The 13,500-nt window shown below is 42.2% G+C and overlaps 1 protein-coding gene across 1 annotated transcript; it reads right to left on the bottom strand.

Annotated features, from left to right (window-relative positions):
• Positions 1–11,278: 11,278 nt before the first annotated feature.
• Positions 11,279–13,202, bottom strand: CLDN5 (claudin 5). Its single transcript, XM_063964766.1, has one exon. It carries the CDS (start codon positions 13,112–13,114, stop codon positions 12,467–12,469), a length of 648 nt encoding a protein of 215 aa, XP_063820836.1. The 5' UTR covers positions 13,115–13,202; the 3' UTR covers positions 11,279–12,466.
• Positions 13,203–13,500: the final 298 nt, after the last annotated feature.

Raw genomic sequence — 13,500 nt, 5'->3', positions numbered from 1 at the left:
TTGGTGTGGCTCCCCATTTGGAGCCACCACTGACATGCACAGTATAGGTCAGGCACATGTGGAAAGTACCAAACATCTGTACTTTGCGGCATGCAGCGCACTTGCATTGGGACCTAAATCAGGCCCATTATATCACTGAGTTCATGTTTTGGTTGCCCCTTAATCATTGAAGCCCTAGATGATTGCCTAGGTTTGCCGTATGGTAGCACCATCCCTGTTCTTCCTAGGTACTGTTGCTGTTGGCAAATAATGTTATAGTAAGATTAATGCATTAAAAAGTATAAGCATTGTTTTGCACTACAGCCAGAGGGATGAAATGCTTACATAATGGGGGTAATTCCAAGTTGATCGCAGCAGGAATTCTGTTAGCAATTGGGCAAAACCATGTGCACTGCAGGGGAGGCAGATATAACATGTGCAGAGAGAGAGAGATTTGGGAGGGGTGTGTTCAATCTGCAATCTAATTTGCAGTGTAAAAATAAAGCAGCCAGTATTTACCCTGCACAGAAATAAAATAACCCACCCAAATCTAACTCTCTCTGCAAATGTTATATCTGCCCCCCCTGCAGTGCACGTGGTTTTGCCCAACTGCTAAAAAAATTTCCTGCTGCGATCAACTTGGAATTACCCCCATTGTGTATGATGCTGCATTCTACAAAATCTGCAACATCTATCACTCTGGCTGAAATGGCTAACAATGCTTACACGTTTCTAATGCTCAAACATTGTTATATTTGTAGATCAATAATGTTTCTTAATATAGAGTTGTGAGAATAAACCACCAATTAGTGGAAATAATGAATTTATGCAGTAGGACTAAACATGCAGTTTTACTAAATCTTACTTACATTTTAGTGATTTCATATTTAACTTTAGCAGTTTTCTCTTATTTTCTTTAATTCTGCTATAATTTAGGGCCTAATTCAGATCTGATCGCAGCAGCAAATTTGTTAGCAGTTGGGCAAAACCATGTGCACTGCAGGAGGGTCAGATATAACATGTGCAGAGAGAGTTAGATTTGGGTGGAGTGCGTTCAAATTGAAATCTAAATTGCAGTGTAAAAATAAAGCAGCCGGTATTTACCCTGCACAGAAACAAAATAACCCGCCCAAATCTAACTCTCTCTGCACATGTTATATCTGCCTCCCCTGCAGTACACATGGGGCCTAAATTAGACCTGATCGTAGATGTGCTAAATTTAGCACATCTACGATCAGTCACACAGACATGCGGGGGAACGCCCAGCACAGGGCTACTCTGCCCCGCATGTCAGGCCCGACCCTTCCCCCGCACAAGTACAAAACCATCACACAGCGGTGATGTTTTTGTACTTTAGGAGTAGCTTTCTGCCAGCGCAGCTCCTGCATGCTGGCAGGAGTTACTCGTCGCTGTGAGGGTCGCAGTGCCTGCGTGTGATGTCACACAGCCGCTGCGGCCTGCCCCCCCCCCCATCGGTCCGGGCACGCCTGTGTTGCCCGGACCGCACCCCCTAAACGGCGGCCAAATGCCGCCCGCCCACCCCCTCCCGCCCAGCGACTGCCTCTTCCTGTCAATCAGGCAGAGGCAATCGCAGGGCTGAGACAGCCATCGGCTGTCTGGCATGCGCCGGCGCACTGTGGCGCTGGCACATGCGCAGTTGAGACCTGATCGGCTGCTGTGCGAAAAAATGCACAGCAGCGATCGGGTCTGAATTAGGCCCATGGGTTTGCCCATTAGCTAACACATTTGCTGCTGCGATCAGTTCCGAATTATCCCATTAATTTACAACAGTGTAGTCAACTTACCCCGTAATTGTGCACAAAGTGATTGCTATGTCTCTGCCCCAGCCCAGGCTCTTCCTTACACCCTAAAAGTGCACTGCGCATACACAGTACTGACTTGGGCCCTCATTCCGAGTTGTTCGCTCGTTGCCGATTATCGCTATATTGCGATTAGTCGCTTACTGCGCATGCGCAAGGTTCGCAGAGCGCATGCGCTTAGTTATTTTACTCAAAAGTTAGGTATTTTACTCACGGCATTACGAGGATTTTTCTTCGTTCTGGTGATCGGAGTGTGATTGACAGTAAGTGGGTGTTTCTGGGCGGAAACTGGCCGTTTTATGGGTGTGTGTGAAAAAACGCTGCAGTTTCTGGGAAAAACGCGGGAGTGTCTGAAGAAACGGAGGAGTGTCTGGGCGAACGCTGGGTGTGTTTGTGACGTCAAACCAGGAACGAAACTGACTGAACTGATCGCAGTGGCAGAGTACGTGTCGAGCTACTCAGAAACTGCTAAGAAATTTCTATTCGCAATTTTGCGAATCTTTCGTTCGCAATTCTGCTAAGCTGAGATACACTCCCAGAGGGCGGCGGCTTAGCGTGTGCAATGCTGCTAAAAGCAGCTAGCGAGCGAACAACTCGGAATGAGGGCCTATAAGTACTGCAGGGATCAGGTGAAGAACTAACTTTTGCATTGAAGGGTTTACTTTTCATCCCTTCACTGGATTGGCACAGAACATAATTTCATCTAACCTTTACCAATATCCTAGTATTTTTTTATAATAATATTGCTATCTAATCACCAGGAGCTGTACAGTGAGTTCTTGTATGAAAAGAAACACACCAAGAGATGTACACAAATCATGTGGATATCTATTCTGTTATTAGAGCTGTTTGGTTTATATTTCATGTTTTGTAATAAGCTTCAATACATTTACTGAATATGCTACAAAATTATACTTCAATGAAAATGATAATGATGCACATGTAAGAAGAGTAGAAACACAGCTCTGGACATCACTTTTTCTGTGAGTTGCATGTGGAATAGCATCCAATATGAAGGCTGATGTTCAGCAAAATGACCAACTGAGACCCACCGATTACCATATTTTCATATTGCGGTTGGTTGTGTATCTCCCAGACTCCAGGAAAATGCTCAGTGGTAACTTTAATTTGACCAGCTGCAATCTAATTGTATTGCTTTCCTTGAAAATGAAAGTATAACAAAATAAATGTAGACTGACGTAAGATTTGTAAACCAAATTTTTATTTCCATTGTATTTTTCGATGTTTAGACACTATTTGTACATTGAACGTAACTTTTTTGTATTGTCAGTCTATGATACCTCAATAAAAAATGTATAAAAAAGAAATAAAAAATGACCAACTGACTCAGTGGAGTACTAGAGGTGGCGGTGGGGGGTCCAAGTACTTAGGAATCCTCTGTTTTTATTCAGAGACAGCTGTCTGGTCTTTTATTGGCAGAGCACTCTATGCACACTGAATGGAAGATGACCCAAGGGGAGCAGCTGCGCATGTCCAGATCCTCCCAGGGGTATCACCATAGCACCATAACTGCCAGTTACTGCCATTGCTATGATGGGTAGTGCATAGTGCCTTGGTCACATTATTATAGAAGAGGCTTATACATCACAATCCATTCTAGAACTATGAGGTGTATTTACTAAGCCTTGGGCAGAGATAAAGTGGATGTAGATAAAGTCTCAGTCAATCAGCTCCTAACTGCCATGTCACAGACTGTGTTTGAAAAATGTCAGTTAGGAGCTGATTGGTTGGTACTTTATCTCCACCCACTTTACCTCCGTAAAAGGCTTAGTAAACAGACCCCTATGTCTATTATGTACACGTCACATCTCTGCATAGAAAAATAAGCCTAAAATAGTCTGAAAGTAGTAGAATTTGATTATAAATTGACTAATTAACTATCTTCTGTGAACTTTGTTTTACTGTCAATATATAAATATTAAAATATCTTTACAGACTTTGGAACTACATACTACATTTTATTTAAAGAAGATTTACATACGATTTCTGATTATTGCACTTAGAATACCATACTGCTCAGCAGTTCCAATTTTGGTGTGATATTTACATAGTAACATAGTTAATGAGGTTGAAAAAAGACAAGTTATCCATCGAGTTCAACCTTTATTTTTGATCCTATACTATTCTATATATCACCATAGATTTACCCATAATGACTCGAGTAAAAACAGTTTTTTGTCTAGTTGACAACTAGAATGCATAGTTTTTCTATAAATACATTTATTTTAGATGCTACTGTATATCCCTGGATATCTTTTACAGTTAGAAATGTATCTAGCAGTTTTTAAATGTATTGACCGAGTCCGCCATTACTACCTTCTCTGGCAAAGAATTCCAGATCCTTACTGCCCTTACTGTAAAGAACCCCCACCTTCGCTGGGTATGAAATTATCTCTCCTCTAACCTCAGAGGGTGTCTGCGTGTCCTTTGTAGAGATCTCTCAATAAACAGGTCTCCCGTAAGCTCCATGCATTGTCCCTTTATATATTTATAAATATTTATAATGTCACCTCTTAGGTGCCTTTTTTCTAATGTAAACATATTTAACCTAGTAAACCTTTTGTCATAATCCAGTGCCTCTAATCCCTTTATCAATTTTGTAGCTCGCCTCTGAACCCTTTCAAGCTCTAAGATATCTTTTTGTATTGTGTGATGCCCAGAATTGTACACAATATTCAAGATGTGGCCGTACCAATAATTTATATAACGGTAGGATTACACTTTCATCCCTTGTCTCAATAATCCGTTTTATGAATGCTAGTACCTTATTTGCCTTTGTTGCTGCAGTTTGACATTGGGTATTTTTGTTAAGTCTGTTATCAATGAGCACCCCCAAATCTTTTTCTAATACCATCTGCCATAAATTCTCCCCATTGAATTTGTAGGATGCATGATTATTTTTAGTCCAAAAGAGCATTACTTTACATTTATTTATATTAAAACTCAATCTCCATTTAGCTTCCCAAACTTCCAGTTTAAATAAGTCATTTTGTAGGGACTCTGAATCCTTTTCTGAGTTAATTACCCTACATAGCTCGGTATCATCTGCAAAAATTGACACTGTACTTTCCAGATCTATTCCTAGTTTATGAATAAATACAGTATATTGAACAGTAATGGCCTGAGTACTGACCCTTGCTGTTCCCTGTTATCCAGCCATTCACTTATCCAAGTACAAATGGTGTTTTCTAGGCTGAGCTCTCTTAGTTTGAAAATTAGCCTCAAGTGAGGCACTGTATCGACGGCTTCAGCAAAATCTAAATAGACCACATCAACTACGTTTCCCCGCTCAAAATTATCGCTCACTTTCTCATAGAAGCTAAGTAAGTTAGTTTGGCAAGACCTGTCCCTCACAAAATAGTGCTGATTCCTATTAATAACATTGGAGGTATCCAAGTACTCCTGTATGCAATCCCTTAATATTCCTTCCAATATTTTCCCCACAATAGGTGTCAAACTAACCGGTCCGTAGTTGCCAGGATGAGTTTTGATTCCCTTTTTAAATATTGTGATTACCTCTGCTATACACAAGTCCTTTGCTATCATGCCTCTTTTAATTGAATCGTAAAGGCCTTGCTAGTTCTGAGTTTAGCTCCATAAGAACCCATGGGTCACGGTGGTGGGCCAAATATATTTTTTTAGGGACCTCACAAGTGTCCGTCAGTCTTACAGAGAGAGTGCACAATGGCTTTACAGAGATGCAGGCCCTAGTCCTGATGTGATTCCAGCAATAAAGCCACTACAGTTTAAGTGGCAATTAGCTCTAAGGCCAAATCAACCTGTGTTTGCCTTAAGCTTTATTCCCAGAAACATGATGGGGCCAGCAAATCAGGAATACATGTGGGCTACAGTGGGGTTTTTTTTCACTTTTTCTTTTCTTTATTTTCCGAAATCAACTATTTGGAAAGGCCTTTTTAAAAATTCTCCATTTGCCCCTGGATTATCTCTGATATCTTCAATCCTGTCGTATTAACACATTCCATTCATTTAGTTTACTTTTGTATGATTTTGCAATTTTCCTTTAGAATTTATAATAAATGATGTGACAACAACATATGTGTAGCTAAAGTATTAACCCATTATGTGCAGCATGCATGTTGCTTTTAATGTGTTTAGGTTTATTGTGGGTATATAGAAGCAGTTATTAAAAAAAAAAGAAAAATAAATCAGGAAATGTTTCAGTTAATGAGGGAAGGGTGAAAGCGAGGAAGTCAGTAGTACTTTGACCTGATCCGCAGCATTGTACCTTCAGTACTGGAATTTGTGCAACACAATAGATTCTATGGGCTCATAAAAGGGTCCTATTTTATGTAAGTAGGGGGTTGTAAACCTATTGCAAAAGCTGAAGCAACAAGTGGAAAAGACAGGCAAATCTGCTCTGCACGTCTCAGTTGTTAATTGCCCCCTTCTGCCAGCTATTGCTTGGACTGAGCACTATATACAAACATGTTGTGTTTCTGAGTGCACCCTTTCTCTTTTAACTTTGTTATTTGCTGGCGCCCAACCTTGTTTATTAACTTCTTTTTTAAGTATAGCCGATAGTTTACTTTTATTCAGTCTTATTGGTATCAACCGAAGAGAGCTGAAAAACATCAAGTGAGAAGCCAGCTAGCTTCATGTCACAAATGCTTTTTGCCCAGCACCAGGATTCCATGTTTCGCTCAGTTATTTTGGGTAAAACAAAAAAGATAAGATATCCTTACATGTTGGCTTCTTTTTAGTGCAGGAGAACAGCTTAACATTGGGGGTCATTCCGAGTTGTTCGCTTGTTGCTGTTTTTAGCATAATTGCGATTAGGCAAAAAAACGGCAGTTCTGCGCATGCGTATGGGCCTCAGGGCGCACGCGCTAAGTACTTTCACACAAAACTATGCAATTTTACACAGGGCCGAGCGACGCTTTTTTTAGTCGCACTGCTGATCGGTGAGTAATTGACAGGAAGTGGGTGTTTCTGGGTGGTAACTGAGCATTTTACTGGAGTGTGCTAAAAAACGCAGGCGTGCCAGCCGAAAACGCAGGAGTGGCTGGAGAAACGGGGGAGTGGCTGGCCGAACGCAGGACGTGTTTGTGACGTCAATCCAGGAACCAAACGGGCTGAGGTGATCGCAATCTAGGAGTAGGTCTGGAGCAACTCAGAAACTGCAGGGAAATATTTAATAGCAGAACTGCTAACCTTTCGGTCGCACTTCTGCTAAGCTAAGATACACTCCCAGAGGGCGGCGGCCTAGTGTGTGCATTGCTGCTAAAAGCAGCTAGCGAGCGAACAACTCGGAATGAGGGCCATTGTTGTTACCACTGCTGAGTACATAACACTAAACTGTCAGCGGGAGAAACAATGCAAATGTTTTACAGTCCACACTGCTTTCAATGCAATGTGATACTTAGGGCGAGATTATTATTATTATTCTTTATTTATATGGCGCCACAAGGGATCCACAGCGCCCAATTAGAGTACACAATCAAAATAAAACAGGAAAATAGTGACTTACAGTTGAAGACAATATAGGACAAGTACAGGGTAAATAAACATAGCTACATCAGCAGACGACACTGACATAAATATCACATAATGACATAATAATCTTGGGTATGACACTTGTCAGATGTGTATAAAGAGGGTGTCACTTGTAAGGTGCAGGGATGAAGAGATATCAATTAACTTCATTGCATGAACAAACAGAATGGGAGGAGCAGGATCCCGGGGGCACCTTTGGCCCCCTTAGTTATTTGGACAGATGGGGATCTCGCTTCACTGGTCACCATTAGCAGGTATAACTAACACCTTCCTGAGATGGAGTTAGCGATCAGTAAAAGCTATGGTTTTCCTTTTTGTTTAATAAGTTAATTCTGGAGAAATCTGTCTGTTCTCTGGTATTTAGCTGTTCATAAGAACAGTGAATGAGTGAAATAGACTTTCTATTTTTGCCAGAGTTTGGTCCTATCACTGCTTGTTAAATAACCCTAAATGCTATGAGTTACCAGGTAATGTCGGGTAGTATTTCACACGTAAATCATAGGATCATTAAACAACAATATGCTGTAATCTATAGTAACACAGGCTTTTTTAATGGGTTAAATCATATTATTTAAGCACCAAATGATCAAATTTGCCAAAATGCAGAAATTAAGTTTGTAGATTTTTCCCCCCCTGTATCTCAACTAACAAAATGTAAGGTGTAAGTTTATCTTGACAAGGGAAATGTCTATCGTAGCTTAACATCATTGTTGCTGTATAACAGGGATGCAGTTAATATATCGGTAGTCGAGATTCCGGTGTCGGCAGCCAGAATCCTGACCACAGCACATTATTCCCACTTTGTTGGTGGGCCCACGCCACCACCCGAGTGGGAATAGATCCTGTGGCGAGTGCAGCTTCGGGCGTGGAGTGCGCAGCAAGCCCTTGAGGGGACAGTACTGTTCTGGCTGCCGGGATTTCGCCTGGTGGGATGCCGCTGTCGGTATCTTGACAGCCGGCATGCCGTCAGCCGGGATTGCATATGTATTCCATATAACAGAGACACTAATAAAAGCAATAATCAGTTGAGCAGAACACTACAGAATGTTGTCTTGTGAAGGGTAGTTTCCCAATGTACAAATAAGAATGCAAAGCTATTAGATGCAAATAGCATATTCTGAAGCTGTGTCCTTTAAGAGTTACAAATCCAGTAACGGAAACACATGATGTCTGGGATTAATTCTAATACACTGCCATCAGGTATCTATGGCAACAGCAGAATAAAATGTGTTGTCCTTGATCTAAATAAGCTTACGCTCAAGTACTGTAGTACTATGTGCTGTTTACAAATCATTTAACGCTTTTCCAGTCGTGCGATCCCAAAATAAAACTCACATATGTTATATATGGTCAACTAATGATGATAATCAATATCCTCTTCAACAAACAAAGATATTGACCCCTTGTTTAGTCAAACTAACCAATACTCTTGTAACTTAGCCAACTCTATATTATAGCGTTCCCTCTTTATAGTGCCAGCTCAAAACACAGACCGAAACTGGTTATAGTGATTGAGACATCATCAAAGGGAATGGCATATAATGGAATGAATGCAGTTACTTGGTGTAAAAGAGTGTTATAAGGAGGCAATTCTGTATTGTAACATTGATTCCTTGCTAGTAATTACATCTATGCACATCATGCAGAGATGAAGGTACACACTTTTTTTTGTCTTCACTCCCGATCGGAAGTCCCTACCATAGTGTCAATGCACACGTACACACCTATACAGTCATACTTGCTATCTTTGATCCCTGCCTGCCCAAAATATTAAAAGACTGTACCACCGCACACTCTCCTGATTCCAGGCTACACTCACGGCAGATGTTCTGAAAGGTGTGCAGAGTGTATGCATTTAGCTATTCACCATACATTAGCACATGCCGTGCTTGAGAACAGTTCAGTGAGTGACAATAAATGTATTGCAGTTTTAGTATCAGTACATCCCAAACAGTTGTGGCAAACAATAAAAGGGCAAATATTTAATACAAAATGGCTGTATTTCATGTAATGATGGAGGAAAGTTTACACAAGACTATGCAGCAAGCCACCTGACATGCTTTAATTGTGCACACCCACGAAGGTCGCTCTGCTGCTGGTGGAGAATCGCAAGAATTGTCAGCATGGTCGAAAGTGCATACACACTGCGCTTTTGGTCCGATATGGCCTGGTCAGATCAGTGGAATATTATATAGCGCATAAAGGCCCCTATTTATCAACCCTTGGAGAGTGATATATTGCATGGAAATAAAGTACCATCCAATCAGCTCCTAACTGTCATGTTACAGGCTGTGTTTGAATAAATGACAGTTAGGAGCTGACTGGTTGGAACTTTATCACCATGCTATTTATCACTCTCCAGGGTTTGATAACTCTGGGCCAAGATGTGATCTTTGGATTCGACCACTTTTCATCCGACAACACATGATCAAGGGTGCGTACACACTCTTGCGATATCAAAAGAATGTCCGAAGATTGTATGAGTGTACCCAGCTTTAGACTATGTGAACACCAGCATTAATAATTTATGTGACTGTTGTGTGCAGGAGAGGTGGAATTTCGCAGAGATCATTGATCCCTGTTGAGACACTGGAACAGTGCATACAGCTATCTTTGCAAGACAGACCTGTGAAGAATAGATCATGTTCTGCTTTCCCCTGTACCTGTTCTCTGCCTTGGAAAGACAGATTTGTTGCACTACGCTGGCATCTCTCTACAAAGCTCAATGGTTTATGCGAGAAACTCTCAAGAACAGAGAGGGAGACCTTTGCAGTCATTTAGGGGTCTGTTTATTGAAGCATATTTGCAGTATATCCCCAAAAAACACACATTTTTGTGGAGTACTCACAAATTTTAATGTGGGAGGAGGGGTGCAGGAGGGGGCACGGGGGAGGCCACCTGCTTCTTACCTTGCTTGCAGGAAGCGGGTCCCTCCTCCTCAGCGTGCCCCATCTTCCCAGTGATGATGCACTAGAGATCAAAGACTCTGGCACCAGCTTTAAGTATAGGTATAGAGGGAAGGGGGGGGGGGGGGGGGGGGGGGGCAGCAGACTCCCTCTACCCTCTGCCCCACTAGTTACATGTATATTTAAAATACTTACCTGCCAAGCATAACTGCTGTACCTACACAAGATGGGTAGTTATCAAGTTGATTATATTTGATACTTATTTGTATTCTTCCATCCATACGCTAGGTTGAAGTTTGCTTATAAGTGTAATGAAGACATTAAATATTAAGAACGTGGTTGCATATTTGCTCATATGCAAACAGACAGCTTTCACATTCAACTCTATTATATCAAATAGCTCACATCAGTCACAATGACCAGCTTGTAAGTGATTTGGGGTTCTATTTACTAAGCCTTGGATGGAAATAAAGTGGACAGAGATAAAGTCCCAACCAATCAGCTCCTGACATTTTTCAAACACAGCCTGTAACATGGCAGTTAGGAGCTGACTGGCTGAAGTCTCCATCCACTTTATCTCCAACCAAGGCTTAGTAAATAGATCCATCGGGCCCATCTGTAGAGGGCCAAGTGATCCAGATATGGATGACCAATTGTTGGGTACAATTACTAATTCACAATGTGGGTATACCACCTACCTGATTTATATCAGCTGATCTGATTTATACTTCTCCCAGGTCAATAATGATGATACAGCAAAGCATACATTATAAAAAAACTATCTTCACTTAGATAACCTGTGTTACCACAGATAATTTTATTTGCAGTTGCTTGATATAGAAAGTAGCAACCTACTGTACATAGCATCAAATCCTAAAGAAACTAGGAATGTGTACTACAATCGGGACAATTAGTAAGTTTGCATGTGCATTCACCTGTCACAAAATAACCCCACACAATTATATTCTTAAAAACATAGTCATTTATTCATTTTGAAATTACAAAGACTTTGGTAGACTGTTTTGCAAAATACATACATTTAAATAAATGATTTTTTATTTATAACAGAATTACAATAAAGTATATAAAACACATTAAAATGTATTTCAAATGGGTACCAAAAAGACCTATTCATTAAAACGGCATTGTTGAGAAATGTCCAGTTATTCATAAGAAAATGAGATGAATCACAGAAACGTAATGGTGAAAAAGGAGAATTACACATTTACAAGATAAGGCAACATTTTTACCCTAGGAACAATGTAAGTCGCAATAACAGTTTCCTGACGCCAGTGTTACATGTTGATATACACAGCACCACGGTATTTTAATTACTTTTGAATTAACGAATGTGTGAACACGGTTTAATCCTCATCTGCATACTGGATAGACACATTTTCATCAAGCAACTCGCTGTGAAGTACTTAGTAGATAGAGCTGCATAATTTATAATTACCATTAGCTTTGGAAATTGTTACAATTTGAAGAAATAATTAAAATGTTTATGTATCTATTTAATAGGTTTAGCAGGAATGAGATTAGGCTCTGCGTGCCCTCATTAAACTCGATTTGCAGAAAATAGTTGGAAAGCCCATTCCTCTCTTCCCATGTAATAACCCTTTTATTTTATTCAACCCAGTGTTATTCCCTGATGTCTCCGACAATCCAGGGGGATTACTTGTCCAATCTTTTTATAAGTGGCCGAGCAAAAACATTTTCCAGTTCGATTTTACTGACAATACACTTGGGCTGGCAGGTCCTGCATGGTGAGGGGCAGAGGGAAGGCACAGTTGTTATTATTAGATGTGCTGGCGGTCTACAGTCTGCTCTCTGGCAGCAATGCCAGTCCCGGAATATCTCACCATTGGCAATGTTCTTACTGAAGGCAACTGATGATATTGCGAATGATGGGCAACTTTTCCTAATTATACATATGTCTGCCTATATATACACTGTGATGACACGGACAGTCAGATCATCACAGACTGAGATGCCAAGTATTCCAGTATCAATGTCTGTGACACTGAGGCCCCTATGGACATCCGCTGTAACAAGCATAGGGGGTCGCAGGGTTCCCGTGAAGGCAGAAGCGTCTGCAGGCTGACATGTGACTGTCCCATTCATCTACACAGGGGTGAGGACCGGTGTCGGCTTCCCGCACTGCAGAGGGCTGCCACAGAACCGCACATGGGGCAGGGTGAGCAGCAGTGCCCGGGGCTACCCCTCTTATACATAGTTCTTCTTATCATAGTCCCCGTTGGAAGTTGGCCTCCGGGAGGCAGAGTACTTGACCGGCGGTGTGTGCTGCCCCTTTATCGGGCACGATAAGCAGAGCAGGATGCCCCCCAGGAGCAAGAGGGCAGTAGCCGCCCAGCCAATGTACAGCGCTGCCCCCATCTCTCTCTTCCTGGAAGCGGGCACAAGCGGGTCATAGAACTCCCTGATCACGATATTGGCGATCCAACAGAGCGGGATGAGGACCAGCAGCCCGGTCAGTATGTAGATAATTCCTCCTGCAAATACCACCCGGTTTTTCATGCTGCTGCCTTGGAAGCAGGTGGTGCACTGAGCTCCCACTATAGTGACCAGCAGTCCGATGAGACCCACGATGGATGCCAGCACAGTGAGAGCCCTGCCAGCCTGCAGCTCCGGGCTGAGGGCTAGGATAGAGTCATACACCTTGCACTGCATCTGCCCGGTACTTTGCACCACACAGGACATCCATAGACCTTCCCAAATGAACTGTGCCACCACGATGTTTTGCTCGATGAAAGCAGATACTTGCCACATGGGGAGGGCACATGCCAACATCACCCCCACCCAGCCGATGATGCTTATGGACAGACCGAATATCTCCAGGACTCCAGAACTCATGTCGGAACTCTGCACCTTAATGCCCACTAAGAACTTGGCTCTGCGGCTGCTTGGTAGCTGCGGTGCTGTATGATCAGACCCAAGTGTCTGAGAGATGGCACTGTACACTAATGCTGCTGAGTCTCCTCTGCTGTGACTGATGAATGCAGCGCTCTCCTTTATCACCAGCGACCGTACCTCACTCCTAGGGCAGAGTCAGCTATGTGCTACTACGAGCTCCTCGGTCCTCCTAATAAGTAGCCCTCCAACTCCAGATCCTCCTCCTCCCCCCAGGGACAAGCTTCCTGCTGCCACCAATGACAGGTTAGGGGCTGACTAATAGGATGCAGCATGAACTAGTTACTCATAGTGGAAAGAAAGGCTTGGAGCGCTGCCAGGAGCCGGGT

Source organism: Pseudophryne corroboree, chromosome 1, assembly GCF_028390025.1.
Source record: "Pseudophryne corroboree isolate aPseCor3 chromosome 1, aPseCor3.hap2, whole genome shotgun sequence".
NCBI classification, from domain to species: domain Eukaryota; kingdom Metazoa; phylum Chordata; class Amphibia; order Anura; family Myobatrachidae; genus Pseudophryne; species Pseudophryne corroboree.
The sequence above is the reverse complement of the archived record's forward strand: the minus strand, read 5'-3'. Positions and strand labels throughout refer to the sequence as shown.

Excerpts from the sequence above, each read along its gene's own strand:
- CLDN5 (XM_063964766.1), bottom strand. The coding sequence starts at position 13,114 with ATGAGTTCTGGAGTCCTGGAGATATTCGGTCTGTCCATAAGCATCATC.